We start from the raw sequence: 20,474 nt of genomic DNA, 5'->3' as shown, positions 1-20,474 counted from the left end.
AGACCGCATGGTCTGAAGGCTATAAAAACTCAAGGGCTTCCAGTAATTGCTTGTAGGTTGTAGTAGGAGTTGGTATTCGTGTGATCTGTATTATAGCGTTGGTGATTTGGATAGCACTCTGTAAATAAAGATAGCATTTTGGGAGACTTGGCTTGTCTGGTTGTTAATCAGGGGAAGCCTGGCATCGGTTGCTGAGAGTCCCCGGAGATTCCTGCATTCCTGCAGTTCCTGGAAGACATCCAGTTGCTGTTATCTCTACTGAGGGCTGTGAACCATGTTTCTGAATTTGCCAGTTATACTCTGCTATATGCCAGCATTGACTATATGGCTCTGATGAGTCGCTGACAACAGTCATGTGAGGGAATGGTACCAGCACTGAAGATAGGGTTGCCAGATTTAACGTCCCAGTTTTTGTGGGACAGTATCTCCAGGTGCGAGACAACAGGTGCAAATACACCAGTTTTGGTGGGCTCAGCTCCAGGCAAGAAGAAAAACTACATGCAGAATCCCAGAAACACTTATTATCTAATGACTTATCCATTACTGTTTATGCATGGGACACAAATGGGAGATAATCTTCCCCCTCGATCACGCTATTAGCATGATTTAATCATGGTTTAATGAAGCTTGCCTCCTCTCCCTTGTTGTAAAGGTCCACCATTCTGACGCTGGGAGGCTGATTGCACATGCATTCTGCTGAGCCACCTGATGTGTCTGCTGCCATCATGGGTCTAGTGACATCATTAGGGGATGTGGGGGGAGTGTAGACCGCAACAGCTGGCACCCGAAGGGGTGACAAAGCTGTTCTCTAAACATCTGCCTTTGGGCAGAAACAGACTGTGGCGTTCACCGGTGTCCCTTTATGAAGACTGAAGAGATGGTGTGAGTGGGGTGAGGCTCAGTGGGAGGAGAAAGGAAAGGCCCCAGATTTTTTTTAAAATTTAACTTTAATTTTTAAATATATTTTATTTTAAAAAGTATTCTTTTAAAAAAAATCTATTAAATTTTTTTTAAATCATCGTACCAAATTTTCACTTGAACCACATGAAACTATGTACATGGTAAATCAGTTTAGACTGAGCATGTGACATTGTAATTTAAAGTCTAACTTTAATTTTGCTAGTTCTTTTATATCACAACTTTTACCACTACACTCAGTGATATATGGGAATCATCATTTATGAGTAACATTAGTACAAGAAACATTACTAAAGATTTCTGCATGGTGTGGTATGTGAGTTACTGCACCAGGTGATGCTAGACCTAGTGATACCAGTGCTTGGATCACTTTGCTCTGAGGTCAGAATGAAGTGCCCAGTGACAGATCACATGGCTGGGTGCCTTGATTGGTGGCAGCAACAGATGCGCTTGGTGGCTCAGTCAGCTGCATTTTATACAGCTGCTCAGTGTCACAATGGAGGGCTCTGAATCTTCTTGGAAGATCCAGAGCAAAATGTAACTTTTTAAAATGCTGTTAAGTGGGGACGTAAAGCCCAGTTCTGGTGCTGAACGTGTTGGATATTATCTGGTCTGCATGCACCAGAAATGAGGTTTCGTCTGGACTCCCTGTAGGGAGGACACAGGGAGTCCAGTTTATTTGGCCTGTGCAGACAGGGCCCATGTGAACAGAATTTTTTCAATGCAATCTGCTTATAAATATGCCAGAAACTGCTGGCCATCTTTCTGTGAAACCAGCCCGAAAACCTAAATTCTGTTCTGACACCTAATCAGAATTTCTTCTCCCCACATAACATTTTTTTTTAAATTCCAGGAATTGGCAATAACACCAAGGTCCAATTCCTGTTTTGACACCCATGAAATTGAACCAATCTCTCTGAAATGAAGGAGCAAGGATGACCTAAGTTTCCCAAGGTTTCACTTGAAAGGTTTTCTTCAGTTCTTTGTGCTTCAGGCAACTGAAGTTCTGAATTGTTCTTGTTGGATTTTAATCTTTTAATTAAAGGGCAATATTCACTAGACTGACCAGTTTACCAGATAAATAACAGTGCAAAGCATTTTATTGTGCTGTGTTCCCAAGGGTTGCTACATTTGCCAGATGATCATGCAGAGGATGGAAAAGAAAGGATATTTTGGTGTACAAACTAAACCAGGTTGCTTACAACTGGTTGGATTTTATAATGCACTAGAGCTTTACAAATATAGAGAATATGAGCTCAGATATGTAAACCATGAGGAGAAAATCACTTAGTTAGATGTTAGGTCTTTGCTGCTGCTTTTAGCAGCACTGATCTAGGGATCAGTAGTCTTCTTACTTGATAGAACCGCTGTCATCTCTGGATTCTGTTTAAATTCTTCAGATGCAATGCAATCAATGTCCTTATCTTAGTTAATAATCTGCCTCACATCTTACACTATTATAATTTATTTCTTCTTGCTGTTCTAAATCTTGCTGCCCACACTTTTCTGGAAGGGGTAAGATTATGTAAACTCTGATCCAAAAGGTAACTATTCCAGGTTTTGATTGAGAAATACTAAATGACAAGTGGGAAATACTAAATGTTAGGATGGGAAAATATCTTGGTGTTTATGTGTGTGTATATTAATTATGAAGAGAACATGTCATTCTGGCTACAGTCATTGCTATCAAGCCTGTGTTCCTTCTTTGAGAGCCAATTTGGGTCAAAGTAGAACAGATCATCTCTTAAATCACTGAGATTTTCTTCCTTACCCTTGGCAAGACTCCTGGGTTCTCTCTGCCTTTTGGGGAATAGTCATTTCCTTTTGATTGAGAATTACAGGAATTACAGACCTGTTCACGAACCTATCTTCCTGTACATTTCAGCTCATAAAGGTCTTGTCTGGTGCCACTTGGGGAATGCCAGACAAGAGTGTGAAGGACAAGATCATGACCAGAATGATCAGTCATACTTACATACTGATGATCATGCTGCTCTTTTTGTTATTGGGGTATCTGTTGATAACTGCTAGTGTAATTTTTAAAACTAGCAATTTTGCCAAGAAAGAAAAATTGCACATTCTCATCATCAGTAGGTTAGTCCTATTTAGGGAATTTAGGGAGGGCGAACACTGGAATTCTCAGTGGTTCAGGAAATATAATGACATGCAAAGCTGATGCTTCTCTTGAATCAAATTATTGGAATTCCTATGGGATTAGGAAATATTGCAGGACTCACTTAGTACAAGTACTCTCCCTGTCAAACGTGGACACATGCTAGTTTTCTCTTCAGCTTTGTTGTACTTTTCGTGACCTACAGCATGTCTTCTGTTATGTTATTGTGTGCCTTCAAGTTGTTTCTGACCTAAGGTGAACCTGCTGTGGGGTTTTCTTGGCAAGATTTGTTCATAAGGGTTTTCCTTTGACCGAGGCTGAGAGAGTGTGACTTGCCTAAGACCACACTGTAGGTATCTATGGCCAAGCAGAGTTTTGAACCCTTGTCTTCTTGAGTTTGGATAGATTATCCGACAAAGTGATAGGCCGGGAGCAAAGTGAGTTGCTCCTGTCCCATTTGCACGATTGGGGGAAAGATTATCACACACCCCACATTTATCCCGTTCTTCTCCTGTCTGTGAAATGTAATGAACCTGGTATTAATGGGAACTCCATTGGGATGGGATAAGGACGGGAGCAATATGTTTTGCTCCCATCCTTATCCTCTGTCTGATAATTTCCCTAGTCTAAATGCTCCTACTATTACACCATACTGGCTCTAAATGTATCTTCTAGGTGATATAAATCTCTGCTAAATGCTCTATATGTTAAAGACAAATGAATCTTTTTGTATCTGGAAAATCACATATTGTAAAAAAAACTGATTCAAAAGAAGAAATTAAGTAATTGTTTGTCACTTTATTAAAATGCATTGACAGGGGCTTGGTAGATAAATTAAATATATCAGGGATTATTATTAATATTTTTCACATTTTGACTATGGACACTAAAACAGTACTGTGTTATGTAAAACATCCTGAGTATTATGATTCACCACCAGCATTTTTCTCCAAGTCACTGGTTTCAGAGTTTAGAAGAGAGACACTTAAATCACAGTCAAATCATGGAAGTGAGTCCTGCAGTTGAAACTGGTGATGCAGATGCATCTCAGGTCATCAGACTGAAGAACTGGGGAAGGTCCCCTGATTCCTTCCACCTAATTATTGTGCCATATTTAAACCAGGGCCCAACCAATGTTCCTATTCCATGCAGTGAGAGGTGAAACAGAGGTTGGAGAGTTTGGGCATCTCACAAGAGGGCCAGCAAGGGAGTAAGAATAAAGATGGCTACAAGAGGTATGTTTTGTGACCCATTATTTTCTGGTCCATCATTTTCTGAACCACTATTTGTATTTCTACCATGCATTATATCATCAATCCAGTTGGCATAGTAAGACACTGAAGTGTAGACACCAGGGTGGTAGCGCTGGCCACAGCCTATTCCCCAACTCACAATCCCAGCCTGGGTCCATCCTTCTTGAACTTTGCAAACCAAAGGTCCCCCGGAGTCACCCTGCAGAAGAAAATGATGGCTGATAAGACATGCCAGTTGCAAGTATTCTTAATGTCAGACTTGCAGTGCTGTACTCAGTGAGGTTGTATGAATCAGGCTTAATATTAGCTCAGCCACTTCTTCAATATAGTTGGGATGGAATTTTTTAAATATAATGGCATTCCTCACAGGTGGGCAAAGTGTGGCTAGTGGCCACATGTGCCACACAGAACTGCTTTTGTGCCCCACCCAAGGACTTCCAGGGACCATTTTTCCTAAAAGGAAATTGCTTTCTGGGGAGTATGGGGGAAATTTTCTCCATGTTTTTATTCCTGGTCCATAAGATCTGGCAGCTGCAGCCTGAGATGCCGAAGGAGAAAGGGCTCAAAAGGCACCTCTCCCTCATTCTCTCCAGCCTATAACATCTGGCAGCTGCAGCCTAAGATGCTGAAGGAACCAGATAGGACATCAACTGACAGCCCCTTAATTCCATCTGAGCTGGGAAGAGCAGAGGCAGTGAGGAGGGTGAATTTTGATTAAGCCCAGTGGCCTTCAGAAGAACTGTAGAGCAGAGGCTGTCTTCTCCTGTCCAGTTCTCTTGCTCCGGACCACCTGAAGCCCAGCAGACCTGAGGCAGCTACTGGGATAAGCCCTCAGAGAGCAGCACTTTCAAAATGCTGGCTCCTGGTTTTTTCTTCTTCTTTCCGGACCAGCCCTGAAAAGAATTTTATGCTGGCTCCAACGCCTGCAGAACCCCTGGCTGCACCGGCCCAGAGTTTAACTATTTTAAATATGTAATTGATAACTGATTGTTGTTTTGTGTCATGGCCAGCCAAGAGCAGGACTCGGAGGAGGCCGTGGCTACTCAAATGCAAGAGGAGATGGAGGCTATACCAGGTCCTAATCCTGCCCTGCCAGACCCCAGCCCTGATCTCTCAGCCCCAGGGGTTGAAGCTCAGCCAGGTCCTAGCTCTGTGGGGATCCCTCCTGAGGCTCAGCAGCCTAGTGGTGACTCTGGGGAAGAAACAAGCCTGGAGGTTCCTTCCTTTAGGCAGCGAAGAGCTGAGAGTTCTTGCATGCATCGATCCAGGAGGCTTGCAGAGAGGCAAGCTGCTAATAAGCCACAGCTGGCACAAAAGGGCATCTCGCATTTAAGCAGCTGGGGAACGCTGACCCTTTGAGAGCAATTATTGGTGATTGCTGTGAACACTGGCTTCTTGTTTCCTTGAACCCTTGTTTGCCTTGGACCTACGAAAATAGCTTGCCATTGCCCGTGGTAGTCTATCATGCAATAACGTGAAACCCTATGATTGCATTTGGACTGACTTCCCATTGCCCAAAATTGTGTGTGGTAGTCTATCATACAATAACGTGAAACCCTATGATTGCATTTGGACTGACTTCCCATTGCCCAAAATTGTGTGTGGTAGTCTATCATGCAATAATGTTAAACCCCATGATTACATTCAGATTGCTATTGGATTATACTTCCAATTTCCCTTGTCTGATAAACTCCATTATGCTATGTCATGTATCCTGAATTATTATGTTACGCCATGTATTTTGTATTTTTTGTATTTTGTGTTGTTTATCATGTATTTTTTACTTTTTTGCATAATTAATTTATTGTTATTATGTTTGCTGCGATTTAATTGACAGGGGGATTATTTTGTACTTTGTATCTGTAATGTTTTGTTACCTTTGCTTGTAATCCACCTTGATTCCACAAGGAAAAGGCAGAATATATATATATATATATATATATATATATATATTAATATTAATAATAATAATAATAGTAATAATAATGACCCAGGAGACACCAAGATGGCCACTTTCAGTAAAACACTGCTATTATTTAACACTTTAACTCCTGAATAATATATAATGAAAAAGGATTCAGTGGAAATTGGTGAAAGTCAGTTTCTGAAATGTTGCCAAAGTCTAGATGTGACAAGTGATCATTGGGAAGGGGAGAAGTAAGAACATAAGGGAGGGGGGGGGAGAGAACCCCAGGTATTTCAAGAGTTTGGATGCAAAGCTGGGGAGATGGAGTTGATAATCAAAACAAAAAGAATGGGAAAATCTGGATAGTTCCAGAGGCTTTCCCTCCTTTCAGATGAACCCACTGAAAACTAGTTTTGTTTTGGTTTCTTATTACAGTGTTTATGAAGTAACAGATTGTTCTTGCTTTTTTGCAATGTAATAAAAGTTATCATCATCATATTACTTGTGTTGCTTGTTGCTTTTTAAAATTACTTTCCAATACCCTTTCTGTAGGGGGTGGTGCAGAGGATTCATAAGAGAATGGAATTTCAAAAAATTCTTATAAAAACACATCTGGAAAATGTGCCTTAAAAGTAACTATAAAAATAACTAGAAAACAGATGTTGTTGTTGGAAATGACTAGTGAATTGGAAGAATATACTCTCATGCATCTCTCATATACACAGATCTCTTGGCCACCCTATATATAAGATAGGCACAAGAATCTTGCATTCCACCTGTAAGTGTTTGGGCCAAACTGATTTTTCCCAGGCTGCACATGTCTTATGGTTGCATTATATAATATTGTTTGAACCAGTTTTGAATGTGCTACTTTTTAATTGATAAACGATTCAGTTTATAGTTGACCCGTGACCTTGAATATTCACAGAGGGGCGATGACTGTTATTTCCAATGGGGCATGCTTCAGCGGTGCGCGCCTTGTGCACGCTCACTCACAGGCATGCATTCTGTTCAAGCCTATGGGGCTTGGATATGCGCAGGCCTCCATTTTCATGGTGGTGGTGGTTCCGAAACAAATCCCCCACAACAACAGAAGGTCAACTGTATTTTTAATCTTTTAAAATTATTGCTATAATAAATAAATAGGTTCTTTTGATTTCTTTTTAAAAAGCAAGTGTTCCCCCTCCCATCAGTTTAGATAGAAAGGATTGAAAAATAAATGCAATAGACATGTTTTTGGCTCAGGGTACTAATTTTAAATCTGATTCTGTCCAAACAAACAGAAGGGATCCACATTCTGACAATCTTGCTGTTGACAGGAGCACAGCCCTACATTGTGAGTTCTTATGGATAAAATATGGTTGCAAAAGACACAGAAGAAGACAGGCCTCCTATATTTTTAAGAGTCATGCTAACACTTTGGCACTTGCTGAAATTCTTCTTTAATTAAAGTTGCATAGCCTTGTCTTCTTTTGCACATGGCCACTCTAAAACCTAGCACTATGATTCTTCTTTAAATGCCATGGCAACTTTCTATGGAATTCTGAAAGTCGTAGAGCTGTCTGGCTTTGAGTTCTAAATGCCCTTCCCCAAACTGCAAGTCTCAGTATTCCATAGAATATTGCTATGGCAGTCGAAATGGCATAACTGTGTAGTGCAAAAGGGCTCCTGAACAAGTTAAAGGAGGCAGTTATCCCATTGCAGACAATGGCTGTATGAAGAATAGGTGATGGAGCTTCTTACCTGGCAGGAATCCTTACCACCTTCTGCATAACCAGCGCAGAACATATCAGGCTTGATGGGATTCCAGGTCATATGTTCAACTGGAGCACTATTATAAAGTATGTTGCAGATTCCTTGGTTGATGAGGGGCACATTCACTTCCTGGAGGGTCCATGGCTTTTCTAATGCCACTGGAGGAGAGAGAAACAAAGTACTTTAGTAAAGCTCAGTGACAGGAGACCTTTGACGCATACACACTGGGTGTCCATATTATTAGCAAGTAAGCACTCAGTAGAAACACACTCAATACACTCTGGGCATTTTCACAACATTTCCCCCATCTCCAGAACTTGTTGCCATAACTGATAGAAGAAATGATAAGGAGAGAAGTTCTACATGCTTTAATGGGTTATCCAGATGGTGAAAATAATCCTTGTAGAATCTGGATTGAATCTTTGTTGTTCACATGCATTTCAAATGCATCTGATTCAGGGTTTTTTTTGGTGTGTGTGTATGTGCCAAAAAACCAGTTAATCCAGGATAACTGATGTCCATTTTCTAAAAGATTCAGGAGATTATCGCATGAACCTTCAATTCTGGGGTAGAAGTAGGATGTTCTCTATAATGGCAGGATCCTACCGCACTGAATTGTGCCAGGGAAGTAGGCATCCTGCAGCCAATCTGTACTTCTCCTACAGCTTTCAAAGAACAGGAAAATCCCGTTAATAGTTGTCATTCCCACTGTTAAGCTGTCTGTCAGAAAGCAATCCAACAACCCTTTCCTGGTTTCAGGCACAGAGAAAGAGCTCTACACCCTTTCAGAAGCTTTATTTCCTCCCCCGATGGGCGGTCTATAACCCACCTTAATTTGCAAATTTGATTGCTGAGGTATTTATCTGATTTATCTGGTTTGATTCTCAATTATGAAGCAAATTCCCCTCCTATAAAGGAGGCAATGGCTAGGGGCTAACCTGGAGGCCTTGGTAAGGTTCAAGCCACATGCCTCTTCCACCTACTTAAGACCCTTGGGCAAATGAGTTGAATTTTCCCTCTCCCCTGTAAAGGACTGTGTATAGAAATACCACAAAAGTCAACAGAGATTGAATGGACGCCACAAAGAACATTTCTCACCTCCAGACTGTATATGTCCCCATCCAGTGACCCAGCAATTGTTGTTTGTATAGAAGTTTGCAGATGATTCTGGCAGACAAACTGGGAGGATGTTGTTGGTGAAATTCACAGGAGACAGGAGTTGAATTAAAGCGATATCCCCTCTGGAGCCAGCTTTACCATTGTAGGCAGGATGGAGGATAATGTTTCTCACATAGGTGATGTCCACATTGTTGGAGAGGTTTAAGAGCTGATAGGCACCAAATACCAGATTATATTGGCCAGGGAATAGTGCGCTGTGAACACAAGAGAAAAATACAAGAAGAACATGTAAAGCAAAGTTTGGGGTTTCATGAGACCAGTAAAATTTCACACCTTGTTCTGCTGATGGTCAAAATATTTATATACCAGAAAACATGACTGGACACAGTGAAATAATAATATCATTCTGCTACACTAGGCAAGGAATGGGAATCAAATGGTTGTTGATATGTCATTAGACTATAGCTTCCAGTATTTTTCACCTTTAGCTATGTTAGCTTGTGCAACTGGGAGGTGTAGTCCAATGCCACCCATAAATCTCATGCTTTCATTGGGCTATAGAAGATGCACCACTGTCAGGACAACTTTCATATTTGTTTATTAATTAAAACATTTCTATAGCACTCTATATCCTGACTTCTCAAGGTAGCACACAAGTAAGGTCAGCTGAGGCACCTTAAAACCTTTTCAGTATGTGGTCAAATTGAGATAGGAGGAAAAACAACAGAAAGAAGTAAAAGTAAGAGCCTACATTCAACTGTTAGTCCCAATTCATCACTCACATAAAATTCTATGCAATCACTGGCTGCAATCCAACACCCAATCAGCATAGTGTAAATATCTGCATGAGGAGATACTCCACATCTGTACTACACAGCTCCCATGCAGAATTTTGACATTGTGCAGCCTGTCAATGGCTGGGCACCATTGTGCAATGTGCAGCCTCAATGCATGATGCAAAACTGCAATGCACAACATGCATGACATGCTACTGCAATGCATAATATTGCTGTATGTGCAGCTGCACTTCTGGCTCTGTCAACACAATACATCTGTTGCCCTATGGTAAATAATTTGCCCCACTTGGTAGCATGATTTATTCAGGTGTATGTCACTAATAGGACAATGAGCATATTCAAATTGGGATAAAGCATTGGATTTAGGGGAAAACCCTTTGCTGTTGTTTCCAGTGAGATTTGCCGGTGTATTTCTCACAGTGGTAACATATCCATTAGACTAGTTGCATGGCTCTATTTTCCCATATGAGGTTGCCTGGGTTTTAAGGTCTTCAGGAGATCCTTCTTTTGTTCCTGCCACCAACACAGGTACATTTGGTGAAGACAAGGGATAGCAGGCTGTGGTCTGTCCACAAATCTTCTGTAGGTAAGGACTCTGAGAGGGAAGATGGCTCTGAGGATGGAGGAGGGACCAGCCATGCTAATGCAATATTGGCCCAGCTGGCTTGTGCAGATAATGCTTCACAATCACACCAGATTTGGCCTGGGGTGTGCAGCTGCCATTGTGGACAATCCATAAAGGTCTAGGCTGGCCCTGGACTTAATGGCCAGTGCAGACTGGCTGTTATGTTTTAACACGATAATACATTTATGTTTCAGTATTAGAATTTTTCATGTTTTTTTAATGGTATTGGTTCACTAATCACACTCTGAACCATCAGTTTTGGGAGAAAGACAGGATAGAAATAAAAGAAATGATAACTAGTTCAAAAGTCACATGGGTATAATAGGGCTTTAACCAAATCTTGAAGCTCCTTATCCAGTGTAACTAGGAATGTGATAGATTCTGGGAAGTGTCTATTTGAAAAAACCCATTGCTAAAGTTTGGGATTGAGTCTGTGCCCCATTTCCTACCTCGCCTTTTAAAGAGGGAACTGCAGGGAAGCCCTCCACTTTGACCATCCTTATAACATTTTGTTAATTGCTGTCAAGTCAATATTGACATTTGATGACTCTATGAAGGGCAGTGAGTACCATTGTATTGTTGTGATCTGAGTGCTGGACGAGGACTCTGGGAAGCTAGAGTTTGAACTAGGAGGATTCTGGAAAACATAATAATAATAATAATAATAATAATAATAATATTCTGCTTAATCTCAGGGAATCCAAGCCGATTACAACAGTAAAATACGGTACAATTAATACAGTATAAACATGGGTTTTATCCATGTGCAGGACATATCTTATATTTCAACCTTCTATGCAGGAGGAATTTTAAAACGTCCACCATTTTGAGCATGACTAAGAAGCATGAATTTATATTTATATCAGCATGATTACCTTTTATTTTGTAATGTCCTACATTTTGCAGTGCCATAGGACCCTACTGGGCAAGGTTGCATTTTAAACAGTTGACTGGTTTAACCAGCCTCCCCACAAAGGGCTCTGGATCTTCCTGGAAGATCTGGAAGAAACAGAGAGTTATTTAAACCATTTTAAACAGGGGAGCTTATCGCACCGCCTCTGGTGCCTGACTTACCTCTTCCAAATTTGGCTCATATTCGGAAGTTAGGCTGATTTTTATCACACGAACTTTATTCTCAAGACAGCTTCCCATTGACTCCAGGGCTGAATTCGGGCCCCTTAAGTCACTTCAGTAGCCATTTTGTCCAATTTGGAAGCTTCCAATTTGGAAAAAATGACCATCAAAGTGACTTACAGGGCCTGACTTTAGCACTGGAGGCAACAGGAAGCCATTTTGAGAGAAAGGTCAGTGTGATAAAATCAGCTTAACTTCTGAATTTGAGCCAAATTCGGAAGAGGTAAGTTAGGCACCAGAGGCAGTGCGATAAGCTTCAGAGTTACACAGAATGTTTGGCACTGAACATGCCAGACATCATATTTGCGCCAGATTTGAGGTTTGGGCCATTTGTCATATGGTCTCACTGCTGCAAGGATAGGGGTGGGGTGGGTGGGGAGGTTTATTTGGCTTGTGCAGATGGGCCCTGATATTTCCAAGAAAACCCCATGATAGTTTCACCACAGGATTGCCATAAGGCAGGATGACTTGAAGGCACACAGCAACAATAAGAATGATAGACCTCAAAGGTGCCCTATTTATAACAATCCTGCTCAGTTCTTGCAGACTCTGGGTTGTGGCTTCCTTGATTTGAGTCTATCAACTTGGAATGTAGTACTCCTCTTTTCCTACTACCTTATTAAGCATTGTAATCTTTTCCAGTGAGTCATTTTGTTTTATGATACGTCTAAAGTACAACAACCTCAGTTTAATCATTTTGGCTTCTGGGGAGAGTTCAGTCTTGATTTAGCCAGAGAAACCTTGCTTTGACCAGAGAATATGTGGCAACTTTCCCTAGACCATCCCATCCTGCTATAAAAAACATATTATAATGAGCTTCCTTGTTTTTTTACAGCAGAAATATAGAAAGAGGTATAAAAGGATTCTTACTGGTTTGAAGAGCTGAACCAACAATAAACCCCCTCACTATTTACAATTTTGTATTTTTACAGTTCTATTGCAGAGCTCAGACTAGGAATTCAGAGTTCTCATCCTCAGGGCTGTCCCACAAAATTCTGCTGCCTGAGGAAAGTTGCAAGATGGCAAACCCTTCTGAGGTGTCACCTGGCGCAGTCACCCAGTGGGTTTCCATGGCTGAATGGGGTTTTGAGCACTGGTCTCTTGGTGTCCTCGTCCAACACTCAAACCACTGCATCATGCTTGCTTACCAAATAGAAAATGGGCCTGCTGAGTTTTCCAGCCCTGTCCACATTTGCTGCACATTAAAGAGTTAGCTAGATGCAAGTATATCATCAGCTGCCATCTCAAAAGATGTCAAGTGCCATGACATCTGCTCTACTAAATTGTTGTCTTGGCCCTAGCTACTCAGTTTGAAGACCTTATCACAATATTTAGTTGTTCTTAGGTCTTAGCTGCAGATTTATTAAGGTCAGCTCAAGGTATTTTGTCACTTGAGATTGAGAATAAGATGGAAATTGAGACTGTTCCACCAACATATATCAACTATACTGGGAGTTGATTTTTCTTCTATACTGCAAATGGGACAGCATCTTCTCCATTACCTCTTGGCTGCATGCTATCTTGGGACAGCAAGGCAGTGTTGGTAGGGAGGCAGATTGCCTGGAAACTCACATCTTGGTCTGTCTCTCCAATAGAGGGGGGCAGCCAAATCCTCCATACTACACAGCATCTTATCTCTGAGAAACTGTGGCCTCACTGCTGAAGAGATGGGCCAGCCTTCCAGCCACACAACTAACTGCCTGAAAATACGCCAGCCAGACTCCTAGTCTGATGACTAGCTTGCCTTCTAACCAGAAGCCATCTTCTCTCATCTGTCACCAGCTTCTTCTCTTCTGAAAATTCTTTCATTACTCAGTCTGACTGTGTAGTTGGCTGGTGGACAATTAACACCATCTTGTAAATATTTTGGGGGCAAAACTTAGAAAAGGCTTGACAGCAACACTGATCAAATACCTACTCATAGAAGCAATGAGCTGCCGACAACACCCACTCCTTGTCTATGAGAGAGCCTCCACAAATGTGATAGCCAGACTGTAGAACACTGACTTGCCAGGGCCATGCCCCATCTGAGGATGCTTGTCCGCCAACAATCCGTGGAGAGTTCACTGGTTGTCCACAAACTGTAGAGGAAGAAGAAGAAACAGGATTGCTCCATACTCTCTGCCATTTCATAGATGAATGCTTGACACATGTGGCCAAACAACATCAAAGTGTTGTCAAGATGTCAAAATATGTCCTTAATGAAGAAGAAGAGCAGGAGAGGCTGCAGTAGTTTGCTTTTTCTTGAGCCTACTGGGAAGGGCAAGATTCACTCCTCCTCCCTCCTGAGTTAACTGAGTGCAAGCTATTCTTTCATTTTGAAGTCAGTTTACACCAATTAAAGTAAGCTGAGGACAAAGGGAGAAAGGGGGAGGAGGAGAGAGAAGTTAGGACATTAAAAGCAGCTGAAAAAGTGGGATGATAGACTGTCTGCAAAACTGGGACAGTTGGAGATATGTAGTTTGTAATTATGACTTTCATTCCTTCCAACAAAACATAACTCCCACAACAAGAGAGATGGGGCACAAAAGGAAACAAAATCTCTCAGTTCAGATTATTTTGCAAATATAGTTGGCCATCCAATCTTGTGGGTATAGCTATTGTGAATTTGATTACTCACAAGTTTACCTGAGGATGGAGAGTGAGTGGACGGATGGGCAGGTAGCTTGACACAAGGCATAGGGGATGTTCTGAGGGCTCTCGGTTGCTGTCATAGCCCCTGCTGCTAAATGGTGCCCTGCTGGATGACACCCCTGGCTGGCTTCTGCCTCTGCTTCCTCCTCGCTACTACTTTCCTGTCAGCCCATCCCACATCTTCCAGTAGCCAGCCAGCTTTCCAGCCTGCCAGGCATCCCTTCATTCATGTATAGGCTGCCTGTGGTTTTGCCATGCTCTGCTGACCCACCTGGCTCCAGTCCCTCTTTCCTGGCAGCTGGCCCAGAGATGGAAATGGAGGTGGTGACCCTAGGAAGAGAGAGGGAAGGGGCCATCCATGGGACCTATCAATGGGAAGACAGGAAGGGAAGGCCAGGGTGGGTGGAAGACTCCAGGTCAAGGAATGAAGTGAATTCTGTGGGCACCAAGGCAGCACCATCACCCTGTATTCCTTCCCCAGCCATATATTTGGGTGGCCTAGAGATATTCACACACACACACACGCACACACACCACTTTCATGGGAATCGTGTGCCCCCGCATGAATATAAAGGGCTGACTATATGACGTATGTATATGGCAGATTCTGTGCTACTTTTCCAAAGATCAGTCCTCCTGCATTTGGGGAATATTCAGCCTGGTTCATTAATATTTACCACTGACTGACTGATTTCTCAAAGCAACATTGAGGGCCACACTAACCTCATTACTGCTTAACTGCAGCTGCCTACAGAATCCCTGCTCAAACATATGTGGACAGCAAAACAGAAAGTAAAGGAGAAATCAGATAAATCCCCCTCAACAGCTACCCCTTGCATGTTAAAAAAAGTATAGACCCATAAGGGCGGCCAACAAAATGGCAATCATAAGAAAATTGAAAGCTGATGATAGGGGGAAAAAGGGTCCTTGGATACATTTTGTAAGGTGACTTCAAGTGATCTCTAGAAAGTTCAAAATGTTTTTGTTTACTTATGCATGGCGTATCTGAGTTGGCTGTTTCTTTTTACATGGGTGTATTGTTAGTTTTGGATAAAAAGTTTACTGAAACATATTGACCTGTTCTTTATTTTTGTGCCTTATGCACATATCCCTATTTTTCCATGTTATTTTTGCCTCTGGTTCCAAAATTTTCTGTTAAAGAAGTAATGGTAGACAAATATCTCCTTTGTCAACCCAAGTATACCTCTAATTGCAAATCCTGAGAGTCCAAACAATGTGAAAACCTTTTTTTTGTATTTCTCATTTCTTCTTTTCCTTGTTTTGACTGATACTGACATCTAAAAACAGATACTGAATGCTCAGCTATTTTCTTGGAATACACTAGAAAAATTTAAATATATCATCTCCAAGGGCGTATTAAGGAAGATCCTGCCTTTGTTTAAGGGATTGGACTATATGACATCTGAATTTTAGGGGCTTTGCTCTCCATCTCTCCCAATGACATTCCTGTAAAGAAAAGCAGGCCACTTACCTCTTGGTGAGCTTGCAATACCTGAGGATATATAAAACAAATGGAAGATAATTTTGGTACAGAAAATATACTTTAGACAGCAGAAGACATACACAAAATAGGGTTGTGTGTAAAAGGAAAGCAGAAAGACCCCAATTACAAAAGCTTAGTTTGGATGATGGATCATATCTTGACTTATTAACCTGAGAAATGTGTGAAGCGTTTGCTTGCACAAAGTTCCCATTATTCAGTCTTTATCAAGTATGGAAATGAATATATGTAATTATAGTGTTCCATTACACTTGAAATGGAAAAGTATGATTACCATTTTTGGAATAAGCCAAGATACTACACCATGATTTGATACTGGCTCAGTATCCTGGTTTGATCCAAAAGTAGCAACCATAATTTTTTTGATTTGGACGAAATAGGAAAATACAATTAATTTAATTCCAATGTTTGGAAAAGGGAGAAGTGAATCTTTTTGTGTTTGGGCAAAAGTATCATGAGGGACTATTATTCCAATGTTGCCGATTTGTTCTCAAGTGTCTTGAAATTGATGTGTTTGACAAACGTGAAATAAGTGTATTCATCATAGTCAAATTCTCAGGGCTTAATCCGAGTCTGGACTCCTTGGGACTTTAGCTCTGGAATCTATCTTCAGTGTTATGTTACTATCCTAGGACATGATGACCAGGAGTGAAATCGCTAGCAGCCCTTGAGCTGAAAGAACTGATTGAAAGCTGTTTGGATTTATAGGTCCATGGAGGGCTGACCCTAGATATTTGCCATCTGTGGTAGCACATCATATGCCTTCCTCCACCCATCATAATTAAGGTGCACAGTACTAAAGGGCTGGGTATTTTACTGCCCTTTTGGCAGTAAATGATAACAAATGAAATAATAAACCAATAGCTATCCAACCATTTGCTGTTTTTTCATGGCATCCCAAATCACTTGCTTAAGGGGGGACCTGGTTTTCTCAGTGAGAGAGAACAGACCCTGGATCTGTGGCAGGGATGGGGAACATACAGATTTTGTGGTCTATGGAGATTATTGCATTACCCATGTTTTATCCCTGACAGAATACAGTCGCATTTCAGATTGCAAGAGGGTTTTAAAGAGGGTTTTATTACACTAAAAAATAATAATCGCTGCCACTGTGTAACTGCAACTCACATGCAGCCCGGATCCCAGGTGCACTTAGCTGGCCAATTTTCAAAGATAAGAGTGCATGCGGATGCAGTTACCCAGCGGCAGCATCGTCAATTCTGAGTGTGATAAAACCCATTTGCAATCTGAAAAGTGACTGTATCCTGTCGGGGATAACATACATTTTTTTAGTAATGTGATAACCTCCTATAATTCTTATAAACCTCACCCATTTAGTTTGGGATTGTAGGAGTTGGGAAGACCAAGAGTTCCCCAGCTTGACTAACCCATAAACATCTCCAATCACCATCAATCACCTTGTGCTGGAGTAAATTGGAGCAGCCATATGGTCAGCAAAAAAGGCACAAATCGAATGGTCATCATGTTGTCTGTAATCCTGTTATGATATTTGGTTCAGCTGCAGTCAATTTTGGACAACCAATTTTTTTTCAGTACCAGTCTCTTCCGGTATCTGCACAATAAGATAAAATCAGCTATGTCATGGATGCTAGTGTCATCTCTTCCTCTTTAAATCTGGAGATGTAACGTAAATGACTCATGTTTATAAAACCTTGGGGCCTCCATCAGCAGTGCTCCAAATCACATACCTTCCAACCATTCCATATGTGGTGAAACAACATCGTAGTGTGGTCAAGATGGTAAAAGTTATTGAGGAAGAACGCACATGCTAGGAAAGGAGGTAGCTGTTTGTTTTTTTCTAAGCTCACCGAGAAGGGCAAGATTTTGTCTTGAATTTGCCTAGGCAGTTATTTTTCAAAGTTGGGAGCTATGGCATAGGGAGAAAGAAGGAAGATACTGAAATAAAAATCAGATTTTGTGGACAATAATTCTGATCTGGATTGGGACTGTAGTGTGAACACTACAGTGTACCAAAAAGGAGTGAAAGTTAAAATGCATACTATATATTTACCAGAGTTTGTAGTTCTAATAGAATGTACTTCTAAAAGGATGTTTTAAAGGCATTACAGAAAAGGTGGGTTTTGGGGAGAAATTTGACTGAATTTGAAAAGATGCTGTCCCAGAGGCATTTTTAAGGCATTGCAAGTCACACCGTAAGTGAGGGGAAGGAAGAAAATTTAAAGTTGTTAGAAGGAGGAGGAAACCCTTTGAAAGCTGAGTGTTTGGCACTGTAGGCTGAAGATTTGGAGTGACATAGAAGATAACAAGTGCCCAGAAATAACTGAAATAGAAAATGTCAAGTAGAAATGAAAAGAGAAAATATGTCCAGCAATACAAAATTTGTTTGAGATCCCTGGGATCTTTCAATGTCCCCACAAAGACAGAAGTTATCTCAGAGGTTTTTTTTTGGGGTGGGGGTGGCTGGATAAGAAATTCAGTGTTATGTAGTCGTTTAAGCATTGGACTACAACCCTGGAGACCAGATTTTGATTCTCCGCTCAGCCATGGAAGCCCACTTGGATGACCTTTGGGGAGTCACACACTTTCAGTCTCAGAAAACTCTGTGATAGGTCTGCCTTGGGGTTGCCACAAGTCAGTGAGAGGGCCTTCTCAGTGGCTGCCCCTAGACTCTGGAATTCCCTTCCCAGGGAGGCAAAAATGGCAGGCTAAGACCTTTTAGTTTAGACAGGCATTTCAAACAGAACATTTTTGAAGTCCTGGCTGTCAGTCTGTTGTTTTAAAGTACATGGTTTTTAAAGTATTGTTATCTTTTAAAAATTGTAATCTATTTTTAAATGAATATTTTAAATATTGTAATAGTTTAATACAATTTTAATTATCAATTTTATAGGTTTTTAATTGTACTGGTTTTTAGACTGTAAGCCACTTCAAGTCCCAGTCTTGAGAGGAAAGCAGGATAAAAATAAGTATACTACTACTACTACTACTACTACTACTAATAATAATAATAATAGGCAGAGAACAATAAAAATTAATCTCAAAGTGGATTTCTTATAACTTACCTTTAATACTTTACAAGATGTTGAGAACTGAACAAGATAGGAAAAAAAATTGAATTAGCACAGTGAAAGCGAAGGAACTGTCCAGCTTCTTGTCTCCTGTTCTTTTAAGTGTGTGATTGCTTGTGTTGTTGATGGTTGCCTATTGTGATGTTTAGCACTTTTAACCTCAGGGAATGACTTCATCTAGTCCAGTTTCAGTGCTTCATGGCTCTTTGAAACCTATTGAGAACCCAATAAAATTCCATGTTATGTCTTCTTAGTACCACGCTGCAGGAGAATATTTCAAAGTCCACTTAAGTCTCTGAGTGATTGTTTTAGTCCAGCAAAGCTGGTATCTATTTTCTGGCTCCAGCAAATTGTTACAAGCAGTGTGCTTTGGTCTTGGCTCTCACCTACATCAAGGTTTCTCTTATGTATTATCAGGAAGCCAGGAGAACCAATAAAAGCTCAATCTGGATTTCCCGGTGAAAAGGCTTCCTTTCCAATATAGTAAGCAGACTTTCTCTGTATAGTATATGACTCGGAATATAGATAGTATCATAGCTTTGTAAACTTAGTGGAACAAAGAGTTACTTGAGATGGTAGCAGGGAGCCCTTCCTAACTTATGTTGTGTGTGTGTGTGTGTGTGTGTGTGTGAGGGCTCAACTCTGGCACATAGGTAACTATGAATTTTGCTTATTTTCCTGTGTGAGTTTTTTTTAAACAAAACACAAAATATGTGTGTGCATGCCATCAGGCTGATGACCTCATTATTTCATAGGTTTGCCAAGTAATAGGCAAGTAATACTCAGAGGCGGTCTCCCATTGCCTTCGTTTGAAACTCTCCCTGGAAGCCAAGATGACTAAATTGAGGCTGTCATACTTTGGCCACATCATGAGAAGGCATGAATCATTGGAAAAGACAATGATGCTAGGAAAGGTGGAGGGCAGTAGAAAGAGAGGAAGATAGTTAGACTGAATCAGGGGAGTCATGGGCCTGAGCCTGCAGAACCTGAGCAAGTTGAGGACAGGGGGTCTTGGAAGTGCCTCATCCACAGGGTCTGCAGGAATTGATGTGAGCTCGAGGATAGGTAACAACAACAACAACACATATTTTAAATTGTTGAGTGCCTCAACAGATTGTGGACTGAAATAACTCAGGTGGCAAAGGCAAACATGAAATTGAACCACACATTCCTGTGACCAACAGTCCCATAGAATACAGGATATTATAAGCCATCTGGATTTCCCCGTAGTTCAAATTTAGTTTTATTGTTTACCATCGAAGAGGAAGAAAAAAGGAGTTGGTGAAAGTTCCGAGAAGTAAGAGCAAATTGAGCAAACTGTAAGTTAATAAAAGAACTTGATAGATCTGGAGCTGTCTGTTTAATTTTGATTATGATTGTATAGTGCAGGGATTTCCAACCTTTTTGACTCATGGAGCCCTTATTTCTGTGGTGGAGCCCCTAAGAGGCCTACCCTATATCTTACAAGTTAATGGTTTTTAGGAGTATATATAAAAATATATTCTTATTCTTTCATTTCATTCAACTTTTATTTCTTTCATTTTCCTATATAAGAAAACTCAGCCATCTATTTGTTTTCTTTAAAGCAATTTTGGTTTATCTTGGAAAAGAGTGCTGAGGATACCGTGGACAGCCAAAAAGATAAACA

At 40.9% G+C, this 20,474-nt stretch overlaps 1 protein-coding gene across 1 annotated transcript in view; it reads right to left on the bottom strand.

The window, feature by feature from the left end:
• LOC121933785 (serine protease 27-like) overlaps nucleotides 1–17,261 on the bottom strand; it is a 33,163-nt gene extending 15,902 nt beyond the window's left edge. Inside the window, exons 1-5 of the mRNA XM_042473774.1 lie at nucleotides 17,195–17,261; nucleotides 13,539–13,701; nucleotides 9,044–9,318; nucleotides 7,934–8,103; nucleotides 4,224–4,483 (exon numbers count right to left, since the gene is read on the bottom strand). Coding sequence (XP_042329708.1) covers nucleotides 4,224–4,483; nucleotides 7,934–8,103; nucleotides 9,044–9,318; nucleotides 13,539–13,701; nucleotides 17,195–17,261 — 935 coding nt within the window. The remainder of the gene's footprint in view (nucleotides 1–4,223; nucleotides 4,484–7,933; nucleotides 8,104–9,043; nucleotides 9,319–13,538; nucleotides 13,702–17,194) is intronic.
• Between the last annotated feature and the right edge of the window lie 3,213 nt (nucleotides 17,262–20,474).

The sequence above is a fragment of the Sceloporus undulatus genome, chromosome 6, assembly GCF_019175285.1.
Source record: "Sceloporus undulatus isolate JIND9_A2432 ecotype Alabama chromosome 6, SceUnd_v1.1, whole genome shotgun sequence".
Taxonomy (NCBI): domain Eukaryota; kingdom Metazoa; phylum Chordata; class Lepidosauria; order Squamata; family Phrynosomatidae; genus Sceloporus; species Sceloporus undulatus.
The sequence above is the reverse complement of the archived record's forward strand: the minus strand, read 5'-3'. Positions and strand labels throughout refer to the sequence as shown.